The sequence below is a fragment of the Pezoporus wallicus genome, unplaced genomic scaffold (genome assembly GCF_028554395.1).
Source record: "Pezoporus wallicus isolate ANWC-B61680 ecotype Strahan unplaced genomic scaffold, APGP_CSIRO_Pwel_v1 contig_3710, whole genome shotgun sequence".
NCBI lineage: Eukaryota > Metazoa > Chordata > Aves > Psittaciformes > Psittacidae > Pezoporus > Pezoporus wallicus.
Genome location: NW_026640315.1, coordinates 2,855,388 through 2,878,955, shown reverse-complemented (window position 1 = coordinate 2,878,955; position 23,568 = coordinate 2,855,388). Strand labels below are relative to the sequence as shown.

Sequence of the window (23,568 nt, the reverse complement as noted above, 5' to 3'; positions counted from 1 at the left end):
AGGCTGATAAAGAAGCTGGTGGCCCTTGAACTTGTAGCTTGCTGCTTCACCCTAGAGCACACCACTGACAGGAAGAGAAATCTTTATGGAGGAGGAACTGCTGGGCACCAAGTAGCTTTCAGATGAGAAACCAAAAATACAAGTCAATTGGTGTATACTGCACACTGGTTGATTACAGGTAAAATACTCTGGGATTTGTTGTAATAGAAATTTTCTACCAACATTTTCAAAGTTTCCCCCAAACTTCCGAAGAATTCCCATTTCTGCTCACATCTGTTTTAAAGGCATTTGTAGCCAGAAGGCTTAGCAACAGGTGAGGAAAGGAATGTCCTCCTTACATGTTAACCATGCTCCTGTCAATATTGTCCTAGCTCTCCTGCTTGCCTGCTGCTCCCCAGGGAGATGATCTCCACTGCTACAGGACTCACAGGGCCAGCACCTGAAATGATGCACATGTAAACTCTCATGACTGCTTTGATCTGGACGCAAACTGCAGAGATGAAATGGCACAGGAACCAATCCCTTTCCCCAAAACAAACAGAACTGTGACCCTTATGGCCTCCTCTTGTTCCTTGATCTGATGACCCATGAACACTGTAGTACTACAGCAAAGGTGCGATTGCCCTCAGAGATCCCATTCCTGTGCACAAAGGTTTCTTTTGCAGGTAAGGCTTATTCCAGGCTGTAGAAATACTTATTTTCTGCCCCCTTACTTCCCCCAGGGCAACAGGAGTTGTACTATGCATACCCTGGGAGCAGAACTTCAACCTTCCAGACCAGAGATATTTCTCCAGTAAGAGGCAAAAAAGGGGGCAGCTGACAAACACTTGTGAATGCCCCCTCTAGAAGGAGGTTCCTCCTAGTTTGTGATATCTGGCAGCACTCATTGCACAACTGAGAGAATAAAGCCCATGATACAGAGACATTTTGCTACAGAGCAAATGCAACTGCTACAGTGCCTGTGAGATATGCTGTGGAAGGCTCTGGTGGCTGGTGCCTGGGCACCAGTATGCAAATAGCAAAAAGGAAGAGAGAAACTAGTCTAGAGAGACTCCTATGGCTGTTTTATCCAGGCCATTGAACTAGGTGGGTAAATGGGAGAGAAAAGGAGGGCATCCACAGTCCTGGACTGTAGTTTGGCAGCTCTCTAAAGTGAGATGAAAAATAACATAAGCACCTTACAGAGAAGAGTCCCTACAAGCACTGTTTGTGCCATGGAAGTTCCGGTCTGATCCTCAGATCCGGGCAGGCAATCCGGGCTGTGCTACAGACCAGACACAGATTGCTAAAACCTGGCTTGGCCAAAGTTAAAGAAAAAGGCATCATTGCAACTAACTGTTGCCTGGAGCCCCTGAACCGCTTTTATCAATTTCACAATGATCACTGCAACACAATAACACCCTGTCCACTTCAGTGGGAAACCAGTGGTACGCACAACCTGATGTAACTCCAGTGACTTACGTGGACAGGTATGGTCCCAAATGGACTGTATGGCTGTAAAGACTAGATTGTTCCTACCCTGCACTGCTATAGGTGATTCTGGTCCCACTTTTCTAGTAAGAGCCTGCTGGAAGAGTTGAGATCCTTGCTAGGAGCTCACTGCAGGCTAGGTGTTAGATCAATGTGTCCAGGAATAAAGTGAGAAGAAAACAGCACCTGATTGTCAGCTGATAAAAACACAATTGAACTTTTGCCCTCCTTTTGCTCCATCCCAAAACAGAACCCCCAACTACACCCTCTGCCACAGCAGGCTGGGGAGGGGGGATAATGAATTAAAATCAGGTGAAACATGCACAGCAAAAGTCACCTCTGGCTGGGTGTCCACAACACTCTAAGATTCCCAAGGTTTATAGTGCAATTTCATTTGACCTGTAGTTGAAGATCAGTCTCCATCACTTTGGGTGATTGAGTTCTGCTGATTCCTTTGAAAGGTGCATAATACAGGTTTCACCATAGGCTAAAATATCTTAGAAAGCATTCAAGTAATTAGACAGTGGCACTGGTATGGCTGAATGGTCAAATGTGTCCACAGAAACCAAACCCAAACAGCCTTGTGGGTACCATGCGAGTCTCTCATGAGCAAATGTCTGCTTGCTTCCCTTTTAGCGTTCAGTAACATTGAGGAGATTCCTTCAACCACTGGCCGTAATTCCAGCACTGACCTGGAAAATACAAATATCTTGTACAAAATCCTGATGTGTGCTAACAAACCAAGTGCTCAGTGCCCAGGTGTAAGCTGCCCTATGGGAGCCCTGCCAGCGGAGCAGGGCCAGGGCAGCCAGTTTTACAGTACCTGCTAGACTTGTGAACAAACTGACCAGCCCATTCTTTCATGAGATCTTCAAGCATCTCCTCCAGCACACACCTGTGTTCGAAAGAATCATCCTCCCCTAAGTTAAATATAAAAATAGATCCTCCATCTTCATTCACTTAACATAGCTGACAGATGACTTCTGTTCTCGAGTTTCTGTCCCATGTTATCAAGGAGGGGGAGGTAGCTTTAGATCCAATAGGCTGTAGGCAAAAATGTTCCAGAAGATGGCAAACAAGACAAAAATGACATAAATAGAAAGGAAGATCCACCATAAAGTCTGATCTTGGAGTCTCTGCTCATAGTTCCTCAGGATGATGACACCAAGGGTGATTCCAACCATCACCCCTCCCAGGTGAGCCATGAAGCTGGGGTGTGGGCATGGGGGGTAAGCAGAGGGGTGGAATCGCAGCCACACGGCTCTTCCAAATTCAAAACTCACTGGAAGAAAGAAGGAAAAAGCAATTAATTATCTAGGTCCACCCCATCTTGCAGACAGCACTGCATCCCTGAAGAGATGGAGAGGGAGAAACTGACCTGTATGGTGAGCATAGGGAAGCTGGGAAGCTATGGCTATGTAAGGATTGTGGTGCATGCACATGAGGTCTGGGTTTGTGGGAGTGTAGACAGGAGGGGGAATAGTCCCCTTCCATAATTTACACGAAACCACAAAAAAAATAAGTTAAGACTTTGAAGACAATTGGCAAGATGCATTACACACACATTCTGTTGCCATCCCATTTGTGAAGTGCTCTAGGAAACCTAGGTATTATCATTGCAAAAGTACTCCTTGTTTGCGGATTCAAAGATAAGACCGTTTATGTCCCAGAGCTTCCCAAATGCCACAAGCAACAGTTGTTGGCTAACAACAAATCCTCATTTACAAATGCTTGTGTTGAAAGCCCAAACCTGCATTTGAGAGTGTTGTAGTTTCTGCTCTCAGAAGGTCCAGCTGCTGGTTCCTATCAAAACTGCTGCAAAAGTCAAACCCCTCTGAATCAGCATGAACTCTTCTGACAAGGACAAACAAACCAGGATTGTGTGTGTGCCAAGTATTGCATGATACTTACTACAGATCAAGGCAACAGCCATGCGCAGCAGTTTGAACTGGCACTTCATTCCTGACCAGTTCTGGAAAAGAGACAAGGGAAACAATGTGATGCTGCATGCAAACCTGGAGGAGTTTTATATCCAGAACTACAGTGGAAGAGCATCAAGGATAACCATCCCTGAAACAAACCCCTTTCACAGCCTTTGTCACCTGGCTGTGAACTCTCCAGTCACCACACCAAGCACAGATCTGTCAACGCCAGAGGACATAACCATAATGGATATATTGCAGATATGACCAAGTTATGGACAGTCCAGAGCTTCTTTTCCTGGCAGTCTTACTGACTTTCCTTGCCTGACATCCAACTGTGTGGCATGGTCCTTGGCTGGCCTTACCATTCTCTATTCTTCAGACAGACTCATTTTTGAAATGTTAGCATAATGTTTCACCCTAAAGTCTGACTTCTGAAAATACCTGAATTTACCTACCCTGCAAAACCCTGTTGAATTAGACTGCATCAAATAAAATTATGTCAAGAAGTGGCACAGCTCATCATGATTCATGTGGAGGCACAACATTGTCCCTGTCAGGCAATTCCTCAGTGCATTCAAGCCCTGCTGTGCTTTTCCAGGGCTACTGCCTGTACCTCAGGCTCCCTGAAATTCTGCAACTCAGCTATGCAGCAGAAACACACAAATAAAAAAGACCCCAATAAAAGCATACTAAGGGAACAGTGCCATAAGAAAGCATGGATTTGGCCTCCTCTGCCTTCAGACTTGGCCGTTAACCTATACAGTGGAATAAGAATCTCTGAATGGTAGTCAGAAACCATGGGAGAAATGTTTAAATTCCTCCTTTTCCACTTGCACAGATTTCCAAACAGGAAATAGAGATCATGTCCTGGGGAACTCAGATGTATTATTATGCACACTATAATTATTAAGTGTTTAAGTGAAATGCTGCCTGTTGGAGGTGGTGTGAGATAGCAAGCTAGCTAAGCTGCTTGTGAAAAACTCCCTGCTCATCACACTGAAGGAATAAAAAAATGCTCGTAAACTTTAATGGCACCCAGTGACTTTCAGCCTGCTGAATATTCTGCAATACATATTACATATCTTCAAGTTTTATGTGGGATCTGTCTGTAAATCACTTCTGTGACTGCAAAAATGCAATCTCTACAAAATAAGTAACTCATTTTCTCTCTCCACAGAGACACCTAACCCAGTCAGAAGGCTCTGAACTCATGTTGATTAATGCTGTGCTGCTTCCATCAGTTTTCATTTCCATGTAACTATTCTGAAGTTCTCCCCTCACTCTTTTCCTTTGGGTGACACACTTTATTGCTTCCCCATTGGTTATTTTATGTATTTAATTCACAGAATCACAGAATGGTTTAGGTTGGAAAGGATCTTAAAGCTCATCCAGTTCCAACCCCCTGCCACGGGCAGGGACACCTTCCACTAGAGCAGGTTGCCCAAAGCCCCATCTAACCTGTCCTTTCTTTCCTAGCCATGCCACTGAAGGTCCAGCAATGGTGCACACCATCAGCATCCTGACATACCCTAAACGTGACATCAGAGAGCAAACCAGACCTTCCATGCTATCATATGCACTGCAGAGCAGGAGAATGAGCAAGACCAAAGGGATTCACATCTACTCAGTATATCCCAGACAAACTGTACCAGTATCTGAGCTTTTTCCAATATACTGCTATTGGTTTCATGTCCTTCCTGTTGTTCATTTTCCCATTCTATCTCCAGGGGAAGAAACGAGTGCAAGGAGTGTCATGTTCTGGTGGGTATCTCTTAAAAAATATATATATTTACTTAAATACATATTTACCTATCTTGCATGAGGCAAGATTTAAAAATCAACCTCACTGCTCTGGGACCAGAAATGAGTGGAGTGGATCATGGCTCCCAGGTCCGGAGGGAGCTCATTTTGCAGTCTCGGCTCAGATCCAAAAAGGCTCTGCTGTCTCCCACCCAGTCAAGCTTTACCCCTTATTGCAGGCAACCTGTTGTGCTGTGCCAGGAGTAGAAGCTGTTCGCTCTTGATTTCACTGCTGGCACTGTGCTGCCTTTTACTGTATGTCCACACTACAGTGAAAAGTGTGGCCATAAGTTCTGTCAACCTTTCTTGCATTTCTGAGAAGGAATTAAGCTACAGTCCATGGCCACCCTCAAGTCCTGCTGTTCTGGTGAGAGCTGTGGCTATGGGCACCGTGCTGAAAGGAGCAGTTCCACAACGATAGGAATAGATGCTTATCTGGATCCAGTTCATGGCCGCCCCTCATCTTCCCTCATGATCTTCCCTCCCCTCATGGCTGTCCACCCTCTCCTCTCCCTTCATCATCTTTCCTCATGGCTGTCCACCCTCTCCTCTCCCTTCATCATCTTTCCTCATGGCTGCCCCTTATCTCCCCTCATGATCTTCGCTCATGGCCACCCCTCCTCTCCACTCATGATATCCCCTCATGGCCGTCACTCAACTCTCCTCATGATCACCCCTCATGGCTGCCCCTCCTCTCCCCTCCTGATCTTCCCTCATGGCTGCCCCTCCTCTCCCCTCATGATCTTCTCTCATGGACAGCACTCCTATGCCATCATGATCTCCACTCATGGCTGTCACTCATTTTCCCTCATGATCTTCCCTCATGGCCGTCTCTCTTCTTCCCTCATGATCTTCCCTCATGGTCGTCCCTCTTCTCCCCTCATGATCTTCCCTCATGGCCACCCCTCATCTTCCCTCATGGCCGCACCTCATGGCCGCCCCTCCAGTCCTCTCATGATCTCCCCTCATGGCCGCCACTCCTCTCCCCTCATGATCTTTCCTCATGGCCTCCCCTCATCTTCCCTCATGGCTGCACTTCATGGCTGCCCCTCATCTTCCCTTATGGCCGCACTTCATGGCCAACCCTCCTGTCCTCTCATGATCTCCTCTCATGGCTGCCGCTTCTCTCCCCTCAGGATCTTCCTTCACGGCTGTCCCTCCTCTCTCTTCATGATCTTCCCTAATGGACGGCCCTCCTCCCCTCTCATGATCTCCCCTCATGGCCGCCGCTCCTCTCCCCTCATGATCTCTCATGGATGCCCCTCCTATGCCATCATGATCTCCCCTCATGGCCGTCCCTCATTTTCCCTCAGGACCTCCTCTCATGGCCACCTCTCCTGTCCACTCATGATCTTCCATCATGGCTGCCCCTCATGATCTTGCTTAATGGCTGCCCCTCCTTGCCCCTCATGAGCTCCCTTCACAGCCGCCCCTCCTCTGCCCTCCTGATCTCCAAGACTATTTCTTATTACAAGGAGGAATGTTTTCATTCCTTTGGGTACCAGGAGGCACAAGGGAAGAGAAGATTCAAGGGACTCTCCTTCAACAGTCTTGTGTCTTCCCAGCGTGCTCAAAGCACCTGCTCAGGACTGTGCTCTACCAGCAAATGGCCAGCATGTCTTTCAGCATGACGGAATAGCACATCTAGAGACTAAGGAAGCAGCGAGAGAGAAGAGGGGGAAAGAAAAGCAAAAACTCCACCAGAATGGAAAGGCAGTAGAAGTAATTTCAGATGAGAAGAGAGGCAGCAGATAATGAAGAAATATAGGTGCTAGGGTAGCAATTGCTAAGTAGGTTTGGAGGAGACCAGTGAGTAGTGAAATAACAGGACCTCTGGCAATGTTTTGTCAGCCTCTGCAAGTAGAGATGATAGCCTGGAGTACGCTGCTAAGTCTTGGGTTACCAGCATCTTTGGCTTCTGGCAAGCTACCAGTCATCAGGGTACCAAGCCACCAACTGCAGTGTAACATTTCCAACCCAGGACCACACCACTGAGAAGACTCTTAACTGGGGCAAGCTCTGAATGACCAACAGCTGGGCCGAACCCTTTGGGCCACCAGACACGGCTCACTTCTGAAGAGGTTAGACAGACATTCTGGTACTCACCATGACTATGTTGGCCAAGTGGGCTGAGACAAGAGCATACACGCCTCCAGAGGAGCCCACCACAGGCGCAGTCATATCAGCTACTGACACTGCCAGGGACCCTGGGAGAAGGAACAAGGGTTTGTGACAACTGTCAGACAAATAAACACACTTTCTCCTGCTCTACATCCCTGCTACTGCCAGTTTAGTGCTAATTGCTGCAGGTCTCTGAAAGAGAAGGAGGGGGGAAATCAATTGGCTTGTGGAGCTAATTCAATCCTGTAAAACTGCCAAGACAGTCACTGATTCTTCTGCACCTACTTTAAAAGCAGCCAAGCAAGGTAGCATTTTCAAACCTATACTGCAGAAAAGCACTCACACCCTGGTTAAAACAACTAAGAAGCAGGAGACAGATGTCTGTATTTTGCTCCTCACCTGATGATAAAATACAACTAGCTCCCAGCTGGCAAGACAAATATTTGCACTGTGAGAAAGAACTTGTTACTTGGCACAGGCCTCTGATCAAAGCACAGCCTGTTACGTATGAAACTTTAGAGTAAAACTAGCTACAAATAACCTGGGTGGAGGCAGTAAACACAAGATAGCAAATGGCAGGTCAATCACATAAAGGCCCCACAAAACTATAGTCCAAACATAGACATTGCTTCTCCTTATCCCAGTTGGAGGCTGGGATATGCTCAAAGCTCCTTTCATTGCAAACCTGAAGAGTAATTTAAAAGATAGAGAGACAAAGGCAGACAAGGTAGGGAGAATGAAGGTCTTAGTGATAAGCAGGAAGGAGAAACAGATTCTGGGTCAAGAAAAGTGCTGAGGTTCTACCAGCCAGCTCTGCTCATAGCTCCCTCCTTTGATTTATGGCCCTAAGACTTCTCAGCTCTTAAACACTGCCTCTAAGGAAAACATTAATGAGAAGTTAAGAAAGAAGTAATGAGAACTTGGAGTTAAATCCTCAGACACTGCACTGAGTCTTGCAATCTCAGCCTCAATGTGTCTTAGTAAAGCCAGATAAATGAGATTAAATGCATTAAAGCAGGGAGTGGCCATTGTGACCCATGTCAACATTTTACTGCTTCTTCCTGATTGTTTAGGAGCTGTGTTATCTTTACATTGACAGATCCTCAGCATAAGTATGCCTCTTCTGACACATGTCAAAGGACAAAGCAGGTTTAATAATTGGCTAACAACTCAAACAGGTAAGTGTGTCATGGGATGCTTTTCTGTGTGGGACTGTCTGGTCATATTTGTAGTTCCAACCTGCATTAAGAAAGGAAGTTTTCCCTTTCCATTGGCACTTTCTTCCACAATTTATAGATTATAAGGCATGAAAGGCTAATCTGTGGGGATGTGGCAGCTTGTCTGAGAAAAAAATGGGGTCATTTGTATAGCATAAATGAACCAGTAGTGGTGGGTGGGCTAGTGAGCCTCATTCAGGCACTGGCTACAAACTTCCAGAGCTCTGGGCATTCAGCCCAGCTTAACCCTTAGCAAAAGCTGCCTCTGCCCCTGTGAACCACGGCCACAGGCAACTCACAGTGCCCACCTGGGCTCAAGTGCAGCAGATTCAGTGCTCACCATACCTTGCACAGATGTGCTATGTGTATTTACATGTATACAAATGAAGCCTCAGGTTGGTAGGTGGATCTATGTAGAAAAGTTTGTCTCGAAAGCTGCAGACTGGGGACCACTTTAGTTAGTGCTTACTAAAATAACAAGCTAGATGGTGGAGCTGGTCTGCTAACTCCTTTCTCTGCATTAAATAGTGTTGTGCTTGTACCATCCCTAGTCCTGTGTCCTAGTCTAATTATTCTTTCTGCAGTGTCTCTTCTGGAATGTAGGATTTATTAGTACCTGATGCTGCCCATTTTACAAAGGCTTTATCTGCTCATTATGGAAAATGATAAAATTAATGTAGCTGGAAAAAAAAACCACCATAAATCTTCAACTAAGGCAGTCAGTTGTTGTCAGAGTTCCCCTGTGAAGCTGTTGATTGTTCTCACACCCTCCTCCTGTTTTAATTAGATGTTGATCTATTGTCAGCTAACCTCCATCACCTCCAAACTGCTGGAAATGCCAAACACAAATAAAAGCAATACAGCACAACCTAAAATTCAATCAAAGCCCATGGTTTATGATTATATTAATTTCCAGATTCCTGTGCACTGCTCACAACCTGCAACCAAATACTTCTTGCTTACTCAGGCTGCAGAAAGCTGTAGCATATTTCCCACTTCCAGCCTCCAAAACAATTTCAACACACAGATCAGTGGACTGCTCCTCTTCTGCACCCAAATGTCACAAAACATTTCCTACACAAAAGACCATTTTCAGATTACTTCTCCATCTGGGCCACCCAGAAGTGTCACCTACCTGCCACAACTCCAGCAACGTACACAAAACTGATTCGTGCAGCTCCATGCACCATTTCCAGGGGAACTCCAACCAAGAGCTGGAGGACAACGTTGAGTCCAAGGTGTTCTATCCTGTGGCAAGGAAAAACAACAGTTGTCCTCTTTGCTAAACTCTTTTGTCTCTCTTCTCTAGCCTCGAGACAAAGGTATCTTGGAAAGGAAATCAATGAGCACCTGCTTCATGGAAGTAGATTATAACACTGGGTAAAACCTGAAAAAATCAGACTGAGAGCTGCAATGTTTCTTCCCTCCTTGCTGCTCATTGTCTTTCACATCCATCCAGGTCCATTCAGACAAAGACCTCACAGCAAGTTTAAGCCTTAGTGAGACTTCTTTTTTTATTTTTTTTTTTTTAATTTTTATTTTATTTTTGTTGTTGTTTGAAGAAATCAAATGATTTGTCCACAAAAGCAGCAAGATGGCAGCAGAGCCTGGAACAGAAGCCCAGAACTTGACCTGGTCCTCCCTTCTCCCCTCCTAATAACACAGCCTTTCCCTGAACATATTGCGCTGCTATGATAGGGAACAGATATTAAGTCAAGAGCAAAGATAAACCTAATATCCAAGACAGCTGCCATTTCCTTGTGACACATAATACTGCTTTACTGTTTGTGCTGCCTGACCACAACCCTTTTCTGATGTGCCTGCTTCAGTGTGGTCATGGTCAGAATGGGGAGCAGAGGGCATTTTTATCTCTGGTTAGATGAGACACAAGGTGTATTCACTAAAGCTTTCTGTTCACCTTTCATTATATTCAATGGCAAAACTCCCTGCTGAACACAATGCAGAAAGCTGAGCTGAGACTGGACCTGTAGAAAACCCCACTGTGCACATTGTGCAGGACCACTTGCAGCCTAGAGGTAGAGTGTGACAGCTAAGATTAAATCTAAGCATATTTGGTGCAGACTCCAGTGCAGCAGTTTTCTCCTGTGCTGAATCAATAGTTTGAAAACAAGCTCTTTGTTGCTCTAATAAACAAAACTTAACAAAACTGTCCTGCTACTTTTCAAAGTTCTGTACAAATATTTACCTGTGCTTTTGCTATCTACAGGATCTTCCAGTGAGGTGACAAAAGCACCAGGCTGCTGAACAGTGCCCTTCTCAACATTGTGCTAGTGTCTGAGATATACCCTGGGCCCCCAGGGCTGTGACCTTGCTGAATGACAAGGTCACACTGAACCCAGTGTGGTAGACTGTTCTGTATGAAGAGTGCCTGAGTCTGCTTACAAAGTAGGGGACCTAAATGACAGAGTGATACCCTTAACAGAGAAGGGGCATCTTTTGGGGTAAAGAGTGCAAAGTAGCTAATGCACTGGAAATCTACATCCCCCTTTATACAAGAAAAGAATTGCTCACAGCCAGCCACCAGCAATCTTTGGTTTAAGTTATATGGATTTTCACTGTTTTGATCTTACTTCATGTTACCATAGCAATTTCCCATATACATCAGAGATAAACACTATCAGAGAAAAACACTGATGGTGAGACGCAGTAATGACAGAACAGTCTGGTAAATGAGATTTTAAAGTTGGACCGGAAAGAACTGCTGGAAATGATACAGCAGGAAACACTCCTTTCTGCAGAGCTTAATAGGTTTGTTCTCACTGAATGACTCTCCAAGGATAAATTTCTCCCCTGCACGAGCCACTCAGCACTTCAATGTGTCATTATGGGAAACTGCTGCATGTAACTGAGGGGCTTTTTATTGCTTTGCTCAAGACTTGAAGCCACCAGGCATGGGCATATTCTGGCACTTGTTCTGATCCTGCATGTTCACAGCACTTAGGAACAAGCAGCAAAGGTCAAACTGAGATCACAGAAGAGTCAAAGCATCCAAGTGCCCTTTCACAGAGGGGAGGGCAGAAGCTTTGGCTGGCACATAGTCAACAAGGTGGCATCTGACACTTTCACACAAAGCACCGGGTCTTATTTTTTCATGGGAAGCTTTTGTAAGAGCTTGGCAAAGTTTGTCCCAGACTCTGAAGTGACTGCTCTGATTCACAGCTCTTCTTAAAAGACTTTGCAGGAGCAATCCCATTCACTTCTCCTCCCCATCACACTAAAAGCTCTGAAGGCTCCACAGTCGATGAGCACCCATAAAATATAATTAGCCTTTGCCAGTGCTGAATGCGTCATTCTTGAAATGACAATTTCATTGATTTATTAAAGACTTTCTCCTTCCCTGGGACCAAACAAATGGGACTGAGCATCAATGCAAGTCATTAGTTATGGCAGTGTTACAAATGCCTGGGCCCCAGATAGTCAACGTCTGCTTTCCATGAAAGCAGAAGGGCAGAATTTACAACTTTGCCTTTTCAGCCCTGGACAAAGCTCCCTGCATCAGGACCAACACACAGCCCAGGCATTTCTGGCATCTTCCTAGAGGCACAGCCAGCCAAGCCTTAGCAACTGCTGTCTTCTTGGACACCTTCTGGCTGTCGCTTGCTCTTTGAAACCCAGACCCAATGCACTAAATTAAGGAGCATTCCACATTACCATTTTAATGTCTCAGCTGGAAGCAGGATAACAATAGAGCCCATGGCATTGTGTTAGCCTTTCATTTGAAAACAAGAGGAAAATGATGGGCTTCCACAAACAAATGTTATTACCTTTCCAAGATTTATCTGTTCTCTTGATATGAAAGCAGCTTAATACAGAGAAGTTAGCATTAAATGAACATTTAACATTAACTCCAGATACTGCAGATAAATCATGAGCTTTATTGTTTCAGCAGGACTCTCCATTGTTCTGAAAGCTACATAGCTAAAGAACTTGGAATCCATCACAAAGACAGTGAGCCTCCTGCACACCACCTTCCCCACTGGTCATCTCTGAGCCTGTCACAGATGTGAAATAAACATGAGCTATTTTTCAGGCAGTAAGTGTGAAGAATGCCAGAGTACTGCCTACCACAGGAAAGGAAAGGGTGATGAAGGTTGCCCAGGTTAGGAAAGCAGGCCACAATGATACAGGAAAACATTAAATGCTGAACAAATTGTCCTCATGCAGGTGCTCCTCTTCAGATGTATCCCAAAGCGATCTGCAGTTACCCAAGTGATACAGTAGAACATCACCATCACCAGAAGAAAACCCAGGTACAAATTAGCTAACATTAGTTAAAAATGAAGTGTTTAATCCTTTTACAAGCCAGTTTTCCCCACATCCTCAGTGATGAAAATTTCCAATTCTTTTTTACCTAACCAGTCTCACATCTAAGCCCAATAGTCTCTACTGGCAGATTGAAACCTATATACAATGGACTCTGGAGGGGGATTTAGCACACAAAGTACAGATGTTGCCCTTCCAGAAGTTTCATCTATAACTTTTTTCCTACTCTCCCCTCGGGGGGAGTCTGTTCTGCCCTACAGTTTTTAGTCAGAGATCTGGGGCACAACTTGTGCTCAAAGGCAATTACACACTGAGGCAGTTATTCCATGGCAGAGAAGAGACATCAGCATGTCTTCCATCAGAGACATGGAAAAGGGAAAAGATCAGCGTGATCTTTCTGGCCTTTCATAGAATATTGACTGATGGGAATATAGGCTTTCTATTTCAGAACAAAGGGTCTTTATCCAGTTTCAAACTATAAACTACTGCTAGAAAGCTTGTTTCTGTGGTTTTTCAATGACAGAATTAAAGAAAATTGCAATTATCTGCCAGGAATGTGTGAAGATAATGATCTGAGAAACCACGCAGAGGGTGGAGTGTTTTGTACAGGGATGAACTTTCCTGTGCCACTCACTCATCACGATGGCATCACAAACATCACACAATTAAGTCTCTGACTCTTGGGAGGACTAGCACAGTTGAGAAGCACAGTTAGAATCCCCATGCCTTATTTCCTCTTCCAAAGTCAGCTACATACCTCTCATGGAAAGAAGGAGGATTCATTTTACTGTGCACTTTCATTTTGCATTTTGCATTAGATGGACCATTCATTGTCTATCTGGTCAGTCAAGATTGGCAGCTCTTCAGGAATCCTGGTGTTGGTACAGTGTGTACAAAATGGGAGGTCAATCTTGACTTGGGCTTCTAGGCATTATCTCAGTCCCTACAGAAGGGACAACATCACCAAGTGATGACATATCAGAGGCACAGGGAATTTAATTGACTTTTCCAACCTCAGCTAGGAAGCCTAGCAACAATACACCATGTAGGTGTAAATACCAGTCCAACATCTTTGCAGATTTATTCTACCACTTGCACAGGAGCGACACTGGGCTTCGACATGGTGAGTTTTAGGAAGCACACACTGGAAAGTGCACAGTAAGAGGAAGGTGTGGTCCCAGTACTGCTAGGGAGAAGATCAGCATCGGTTAAGTTCCTTATGCTGCCTCCTCCCTTCAGAGAGCTGTGAAGGTTCGCCCCTCATTGCCCAACACTCCAGAAGAGCTTTAGACTTTTATATACAATTCAGAATTGATTTTAAAACATTTATTTCTGAGCTGAATCTGTTGCTTTCTCCTCCCTCTCTCTGGGGAACCTGAGCTGTGGTGAATCTCTACAGTTTGTAAGTACTCACCCTGCATGCATGAATATGTAGGTTAGGTACCTCCAAGCCTGAGCACGGAGTTGAGGATGGTAAAGTAATGCATTCTTCAGGTATAAGGGATGGCTGACTTGTAGCACAAATCTGTCTAATACCACTCCGTTGTAAAGAAAAAAGGCAACCTAGAAAATCAGGGAGATTCCTGGGTTAGGAAATGCCTTCTCTCACTGAAAAGCAATACTTTGCAGCCCAAAAGCATGGAGAAAAAAATCAAATGTACAGTATTTTTCTCCCACTTGACAGCTTCGCACAGCAGGAAAGTTCCCCGTTTGAGGAATCTGCAACACATTGGTATAACTCTATATGAAACTTTCTGTAACACACCAGCCACTGAGTCATAAGAACTCGGCACCCTACTGATCAGTGCCATATTATACCCTTCTCTGTGCTCGACTGCATTACCCAGCAGCTGTGCAAAGATCTCATTTTGGCAACAAATGAGTAGGTCAGAATATTTAACCCAGTTTTTCTTCTCTCCTTTTTCTCTCCATTCACAGAACAGAGGTAACCATATAGGAATTTTTCTTCTAATTCCATTACTTATATTACCAGTTTCTCTAGAACTGTCCAGATTTTCACTCCTCAGAAAGTTTTGTTAGAGTTTCCCAAATTCTGTAGTTCCATATACAAATCGTTTCAGTGACTAATAACCATCCTTGGAGACACACAGGATCACAGTCTCCACTTACACACATATACAGATAAGCCAAAACGGCCATCAGCTTTGTGCTTCTCCTTGTCTGAGTCCAAATTAGTCCCAATCCAGCCCTTGTTCATGCCCCAGCAAAGCTTTTGGCAGTATGAGGTGGTTTTCCAGAGAGACTGCATGAAGGTACTTGCCTCTACAATAGTGATGGTTATCATGAACCAGGGTGGAGGGCAGAAGGTGTAGCTGTCATAGTACCACTTGCGGTCTATCTCTCGGGGCAAGGTTTCATATGCAACATGCCGGATGAGCCTCTGAGAAAGGCTCAGCCCTGTCTCCTCCAGCAGTGCCTTGCTGCACAGCCTCCGGTTCCCCTGCAGGATGGCTTGCCGGAAGCTGTTCGACCTTTTGTTGCTCATCTGGGTAAAAAGAAAAGGGAGAAACCATGAGGACAAAGCAAGGCCTGGCACAACCATCCTGGGAGATTACTGAAAGATCCAGGCAGACAGGAGAACCACCACTGGGCTGGTGCTTTAGGAACCACATCTCAGGATGATTACAGGGTGACCTACACGGGGTGCAAGCAAACCAAGTACCAGGGTCTGCTATTAAGATGCCAATAAATGAAGTCAGGACAGAGAGGAGGCTGCTGATGCACCTGGCTGAGCTCTGTAGCCCATTCTCCAATCTTCCATCTACTGTCTTCACCATCAGTTATCATGATCCACACTCCTGTATTCTCCTTCCCTCAGCTCCCCCTGCTCTACAACACTTCCCTGCACTTGTCATCTCTTGGGGCAGAAAATTTATTGAATGTAGCAGCAGGTACACTCACAGCATCTAACCCTTGTTGGCAGGAATTAGCTCTGGGCAAAGAAAATTATCCCTTTGTGTAAAACAAAGCTGCATGAGCAACAGCAACAAACTAAACTGGTGTACAGGCTGCCCTACCTGCTGTAAACTTGCAAGAGGGAAGGATTTCTTCTTTTAAAACAGTTATCCTCAGAGGGGGCAGGTTTTGGGACGGTGCAGGCTTTGGAGGATACAGCCGATGTGTATGTGCATTATCGTCTTACATGCATAGAATAAGCTGTCTCTTTCTGAGCATACACTTTCTTAATTTGGATGCATAATTAAAGAAATGCATTTGCCAATCAGGCAGATGGGGTTTTCTGCCTTGCCTGCGGCAGGGAGGGAACAACAGGTCTGAGAGAGCTTGCTCCAAGATTGGGATAATTGCTAATTAGCCCTGATGACAAACAAACCTGCTGCATCGGAGTCACTGGCTGCACTGGCTGCATCCTTGGCAGGGAGGTTTAAAAAGGCTTACTATGCAGAAAGACCACTGTACAGGTGCCTTTTACAGTAAAAGGCAGCAAAAGCAAACGTAGCAGCCTGGTCCTCCTTCTGAATGAGCTGATAACTCATCTCGGAAACCACTGGCATCTTCAGCCTGCCAGAACCAAACAGGAGATGACGTCCAACAGCACTGCCTTACAGTTGTCTTGGATCACACTGATTTCAGCCAATATCCCAAAGCCAGCAAAGCCCAGAGCTTGTGCTTTCAGTGCCCAGCAGCTGGGTAATTGTTCCAAGCTGGACCAAGCTGCTTAAAACACAGTAATCACTGCAGGGAGCCACCTCCTGTTAATCACTGGAGGAAGGCAGAGGGGCATGCAGGGTGACAGCACTGTGACCCATTCTCCCAGCAGCTGCCCATCCCTCCTCAGCCTTCCCTTTGCAGCCTGTCCTTCCAGTGCAGAAATTCACCAATGTGAGCAACACTGACACCAACTGATCTATTTCCATTTTTTTTAACACTGGGAAAAAATCTGGTGTTGATCTTTTTCAGTTGTTTTAGTGAGGAAAAAAGGCTCACCCTAAAAGCTCTCTCCTTGGTATCTCTCCTTTGCTCTCTTGTTTCCTTTGCGCATTCATAAAACATTTGTAAAAGAAAATTTCTGGCAAAAGAAGCAGAAAAGGTAGAGAAGGAAAAAAACATCTGTCCACAAAAATCTTTCTTCCAGTTTTCTCAAGTCAGGTTCTGGAGGATGGAGTCCTTTCCCAGGATAGAGCGTCTACTGGGTATCCAAATTCATCAGCTCTTTAGCAAAGAGGCAATAAGAAAACTGCCTGCAAGTTAAATGCAGCAGGTTGTGAACTGCTCCAGTCTTGCAGAACATACGGAGATATCCAGATAGCCCTGCAGAGAAGGACCTGGGGGTACTGGTTGATGAGAAACTGAACATGAGCCAGCTTCAGTGTGCACTTGCAGCCCAGAAAGCCAACCGTATCCTGGGCTGCATCAAAAGGCGCACAATCAGCAGGTCAAAAGAGGTGATCCTTCCCCTCTGCTCTCATGAGACCCCACTTGGAGCACTGTGTGAGGTTTTGGTGTCCTCAACATAAGAAGGACATGGAACTGTTGGATCAAGTCCAGAGGAGACCACGAGGACGATGAGGGGCTGGAGCACCTCCCGTATGAAGACAGGCTGAGAAAGATAGGAGGTAACATGCATGAAGAGAGATGGAGGATTAAGTCACTACTGCTGCTGTCACCAGCTCTTGATGAGAACACTATTCTGTTCCTCAGACTGACTTTGGAAGACTCAAATCTTCCCAAACAGAGTCTCTCATGTATGGTCACAGTTTGAATGACTGGATTTCAGAGTTCCACAATATTGGCATTTATGAGTCAAGTATTTAATCATCAACTGAAAGAACACTGGGCCCATTGTTGGCCTGCACATTATTGCAGCACCAGAAGCTCAGGGCAGTCCATCCCATTTCTCTTCATGTAATTGATCTGGGACTTCTTTATTGAGCATGATATTAAAACTTCATGCAGATGGGTACAGCAAACAGTATGTGGAGAGCCAAGGCAGCATTGGGGAATAACACATTCCCTCAGTCTTTCGTGCCTTCAAAAAGTTATTATGCAGAGAGAAAGAAATTTCCCTTGTAAAACAGCCAAGCTGACATGACTGGTAACCATGTGCAGCCACCTCTGCCCTTTGGTATTACCACACCAAAACAAAACAAAGCTTACTGCTAGAGCTCTGCTCTGAAGGTGGGTTTGATACATCTGCCAGAAAGGAAAAGCTTTTCCTATTTAGATTATTTGAACCTGTCTTCAACATTGAAAATGTCAAACTTTAGGAGAAGAGTCCTTACCATATAGTGGGACTGTGCCAGACTTTGGTGAAGTACAAAGCCCTGCCTTTGTTCAGCACAGATACCACTATAGAACTAGCGTCAGATAATCTGCAACTTGCAATGGAAGCTGTCCATTCCCACTGGCAAGCCCGTTTCTCTGTGTTTCTTGGCCATCTGTACTACTGTTGCTGCCTCAGATAATCAATAGCCAAGTAAGTCATGTAGCATTTCCACATCTCCAGTTTCATGGCCTGTGTGGGGCACATAACCCTTTTTATATTTTTTATTCAGCGTCACTTAGGAGGTTTTGAAAAACATGGATTTCTGCCCATTACATGCTGGCATCTTTGAGCATGCTCTACGGCTATTTTTAAACACATACAACACTGTGACAGGCAATACGTTCAGCTCTTCAGCTCTGATCTTCCAAGACACAGAACACTAAATCAGAAGTTAGCACAAGCTTTTTAAAAGCCTCTGTCAGCTCCAGTTTTATAACCCACTTTACTCACAAATGCAGCCTCTCCAATCAATTTTGCTTTCAAGATTCACATTTATTTCCTTCCCTCGCTCCCCACTTCTACAAAATGCTAATGTGGGTAAAGACAGCTCCTCACAACATGCATAACTCAGCATCGAGCTCATCTGCAACAGATGTTCATGTCCTCCAAGCCAACCTGGTGGCACTTTAACAAACAGCATCAAATGGGAAAACAAAAAGCAAACACCAACATCCTGTTTTGTTCTGACCAAGCAGTGGTTTACTCTGGGGATTGGAGAAAAGTTAGAGGCAGGAGAGACCAAATGAATTATGATGGCTGCTGGCTGGGGTTTTCCCTGCTCAAGGTTTTGTCTGGACTTCTCTGTTACATGTGCCAGGCTTAGACCTTCCAGCTCTTCCATTAGAAAAGGTAAAATACAGTCAGGTTTCAAGGTTAATTGCAAGAACCCGGCTTGCAGGACAAGATTAACATTGTGGTTCAAATATCATTGTGTCAAAACACAGTAAGCTTTAAACTTCAACCCCCCCAACACACATTCTACTTTCTATTGGTGCTGAGAAGGATTCTGCAACTGAAATTAATCCAGATTTAATCTTCTGAAGCATTGTTTTAAATACCTTAATAGCATTTCCAACTCGTATGTATTTTAGACACACACACAATTAAAATAACCATTTCAGCTGACATCATGCTTCTCAAGTTTCAGCTGCACTTGACTGAACACAGCTGAGGAATCACGTTAAGGATGGGAATTTCTATGCCAAGTTCCCTTTTAAGTGGCATAAAGATTATTTGCCAGACTAGTTCGCTCAGAAGAAAGTTCCTTCTTCTGCTGCTACGCGTAGCCAGTATCTAATGGACTCGAATCAATGTATTAGCTGAACACATTCCAAAAATCAGCTCTTGCATCCCAGTTATCAAATTCCAAGATACTCATCTGGCTCTCTGACAGCTATTTTTTTCCCCTCAAGAGATACGCATGGCTCTTGGAACATCAAAAATCACCAGTTTCTTCCAAAATGGGAAGGAGAACAACATGAAGGCAGCATGAGGCACATTTATCAGGAGGGGTGTGCAGCTCCTGGCAATGCTCCCTGGAGTAACAACTTTGCACCTCAATACACTTTAACACACTGAGAGGCAAGAGATGGATAAGGACATGATCAAAAGGGCACTCCTTCTATTAAGGAAACCTCCTCCTTACAGTAGGATAATATTAGATCAAATACTGCAGTAAAAGTTTTCCAAGCCCTTTTAAATTAAATATTTATTATTATACCTCTGAATAAAAGCCAGGAAGAGAGCTCAGGACACAAGTTTCACTTTCAGCCAAGACAGTGAATCAGGGACAGAGGAAGCACTTAAAGGGGTGTCCTACTGGAAATTGAAGGACATCCCAGAGGACTCTAGATGGGAGTCCCCTTGATGTTTGGCAGAGGATCTGCCCTGGTTCAACAGCACAGCTAATTGGAAGCACATAAAACCTGCAGCTTTGCCTGCAAAGACTTTCCAGATTAGAAACAGTGAGAACAAAACTACAACCAGCAGACAAAACTACTAGAACTGAGGTTCTGGGTTATTTTGCAATAGCCTTTGAAGAGTAAAACACTAGAAAGTGAAGAAGGATTTACCAGAAAGAGGAGATATTCATTTGGGCAAACTTTTGTCTTGCCTGGGGATTTCAAGGATTGGCAATTTCAGCTTTATTGCTTATCTTTCCAGTGGCTCAGGTAATAAGGAATTATATCCAGTTCCTACAAAGCCTTGTTCACCTCAGCATTCTGTGCAGGCTGTCAGCTGGTGCAATAAAGGACATGCAAGTGGAATTTATAGCTACTTTATGGCTGTGCTACAAAGTACCTCCTAGTACCACTAAAAAACTATTAAGCAAACCATGGTTTAAGGGACTCCCTCCCCTCCAAGAATACACTATGTAACTTCTTAAAGCTCACCTTCATGAAGAGAACAGAGCCCTCCTGGTGCAGTCACACACACACTCACAAAGCCAAAAGATAAAACTCAAAATTTTCTCTTTTGTAAAGTTCTCACTCTGTAGCTACAGCTCTTGCTTCATTGCTCCCCTCATTTCAGCTCAAGCCAGGCTGGAGGCAGTATTCCAAGCGAAAGTGTTACCATTGCAAGCACTGGCAAGAGTTACCTTTCAAAGCAGAAAGTATACCCATGAAATATCTGCAGGCAAATGCAGTGTCCTCACAAGGGACAGAACCAAGCCTTGCTTCTATCACTGAAGTGGCTAATAAGAACAAATGGCCTCCGGCCATGCAGTATTGAAGAATGTCTTAAGATGGAATGGATTTTGCTTTAGTCTCAGTATAAGCTGTGATTTACTTTTCTAGCAAAAGTTGCTTTATTAAACACAAGGTACTGTAAAACTTTTCCTTGTCCAGAGCAAGTTCCCTACCTGATTTTCACAGCAAGAGAATATAAGCTCTCACCACAGCTGAACTGGATCCATATTGCCCCTCCATTAAGCAAAGTAACATCTTAGAAGCTAATATTGCACCCCTTCACTTCTACTCGCATTGTCTGTCAAGAGGGTGAGGAAGGAGATCCAGCCTGTCCAAAGCAATAATGCACATTCTCAGGCAGAGAATACAAGGAACATTTAGCCAGAGAACAGGTAACTGAGTTTCTCCAGGGAATCGCTGGTCTGCTCTTCAGCTCTGTTACAGTTCACAGGATATCATGTGAAGCAGTCCAAGACTGCCAGCAGCAAGTGCTGTTCAGCAAGGATCCCAGCAAATAACATCTTGGCTATATCACCTCCTGGCTCACCTCCTCTCTAAAAGCAGCAAAGTTAGTTAAACATCTTTGTTCATTATCTCCTCCTGTGGCTTATGCTGTTCAGAGCCAGAATTTCCACAGTGCATTTTTAGCATGTCTCTTCACACTCAGAAGAGCAACCAGACAACAGACATGCACAAGATGTCTCCACTTGTACAGGAAACACTTATTATTCTGCACTGTTTCAGACGCAGGATAAGCATCTGAAACTGCTTTCTGCCATTCTTACAAGCTCCAGTGTACAAACAGAAATGGATATGATTGCAGCATTGTGTTTTACAACTGCATGCAAGGAATCTCATACATATCTGATTTTTTTTCAGCCCTTTCTGTTTGCAGATCACACCAAGACTCTTCAGCTTCCCTAAATTTATTCATTACTTAAATTATTTACTGAAAGATTTCTAGGATCCATTCTCATCCTGTAAAATTTGTCATTCCAGGAATTTCAGTTGCTTTGCTGAGAACAGGCATATGTTTTGTGTAGGTCTCCTGATTGAGGTAAGAAATCCTAGAATTATATTTCTGGTGCATCCAGAAGTTTATAACATACTTTTGACATCAGAGGATAAAGCAGTCCTTTAGTTTAGCTAGGGGATCACAGTGTTTGAGAGAGCAGAGAGTGCTCTTGGTGGTCCTGATGCTGTTGGAGTACATGGGTGTGAGCATTTTTTTACTGCCTTCTCTGGGACATGCTGTAACTTGGAGGAAACAAAGTGTTAACACTATTGCTCTGTGCAGTTTGTGGCCTGTAATGCCTTCTGGAAATAATAATTTCACAGAGTTACAGCTGCTTCTGTGGTCACAAATAGCATCTCTCAACATCAGACTCTCTAGTAAGTAGCACCCTGCAGAAGAAATAGCATCACATTATGTCAATGTTCCAGGGAACCCATCAAAGATCAAGGGTTCTACAAGGCTGAGAAAAGAGCAGACTCTCCCTGCTCAATTTTTATCAACATTAGCAAAGCTGTGAGAAAAGCCGGAGAGAACAGCATATCTCAGGAACTGACCATTGAAGACAAGACTTCTCCTGATGCCCAGTGCTTAAACACTGCTCTGAGCTGGGTTCTGCGAATCTGAGCCTGCTTGTACTGGTTTTAGCTGGAACACAGTTAATTTGTCTCATAGTAGCTTAAGCAGACGGCTCACAGGCTCCTTACATCCCCGTGTTTGGAAAGCAACCAAAAGAGATGCTTGTGAGACACACAGAGGAGTCTGTTTCCTTCCACACCTCTGCTCTGTGCTTTGCATTATAACTGCATTCTATTGCATCTCTGATACCCAACCCCACTCCTGCTTCAAGGCCTTTCCAGTGGCCAGAGCTTTATTAATGCCATTTTACCTCTTACTCAAAGTTTCAGTACCTTAAACACATTTGGGAGGCCATGAGATTCTCTGATCATGTCAGAGTACTTGTTCATGAATATTGATGGAGAAAAGGAAAACACACACACAAAGAGCCATGCCCGAAAAACCTCTGTGGATTCCATAAAAGGTCAGCCTTTCCCTTCCCCACATCCAGCACCATCATTTCTGGGAGCAGATCAATTCTTGCTAAGCTATGGAAACAGACAATTTAACCTGAGCAAAAAGCAGAGATGGCTGATGATCATCAAGCACAAGCATGCACTTCAACATCACCACACATAGCTTCAGGACTGACAGCTATAAAGTGAAGGAAATCACTAATTCCGCAGTGATTCTGTGCCAACTGTTCTGTTTCTTTCCATTGGGAAGCTCAAAAGGCAGGTTTGGGAGCAGGAAACTAGGGAAAAGAGAAGGAGCCCTAGAAAGTTTGGATGTTGAAAATCAATAGCAACTAGAGGAGGAATCAGGAGATGCCATTTGTAAGTAGTTTAATGTTCTGGCATTAGCATTGCCTATCGATTAGAAAGTGCAAAAATATGCAGATGAGGATAGAAGAACAGAAAAATCAATGGCTTCTTTACAGGAGTCATTCAGTAGTAGTGAAGGAAATTTGCCATTTTGCAGAAATCACATCAGGTGGGTGTGAGCTGGCACCATCCCCTATTCCCCAAAGGAGGAGGATGCCCAAACCTTCCACCTCCCACCTGCCTCTCTGCAGCTTGTGCTGCTCCCCAGCTCATGGAGCAAGGAAAGAGGAGAGGAAAAAGCTCAGGTCTGTTCCTGAGCCTGTTGCCAACACGTTGGCTGGCCCAAGGCCATCATTTCTGTA

At 44.6% G+C, this 23,568-nt stretch overlaps 1 protein-coding gene across 7 annotated transcripts in view; it reads right to left on the bottom strand.

The window, feature by feature from the left end:
* The window catches only part of RHBDL3 (rhomboid like 3), a 70,012-nt gene that overhangs the window by 5,405 nt on the left and 41,039 nt on the right, over positions 1 to 23,568 (bottom strand). For 6 of the 7 annotated variants that reach the window (XM_057418490.1, XM_057418491.1, XM_057418488.1 and 3 more), the window contains 6 exons: positions 15,099 to 15,323; positions 14,232 to 14,380; positions 9,669 to 9,781; positions 7,302 to 7,402; positions 3,382 to 3,442; positions 2,366 to 2,752 (listed from right to left, as the gene is read on the bottom strand). In XM_057418490.1, coding sequence (XP_057274473.1) covers positions 2,481 to 2,752; positions 3,382 to 3,442; positions 7,302 to 7,402; positions 9,669 to 9,781; positions 14,232 to 14,380; positions 15,099 to 15,323 — 921 coding nt within the window. In that variant the 3' untranslated portion in view covers positions 2,366 to 2,480. Of the gene's footprint in view, positions 1 to 1,262; positions 2,753 to 3,381; positions 3,443 to 7,301; positions 7,403 to 9,668; positions 9,782 to 14,231; positions 14,381 to 15,098; positions 15,324 to 23,568 lie in introns of those variants that run through there. The other variant, XM_057418486.1, reaches the window with a different exon arrangement.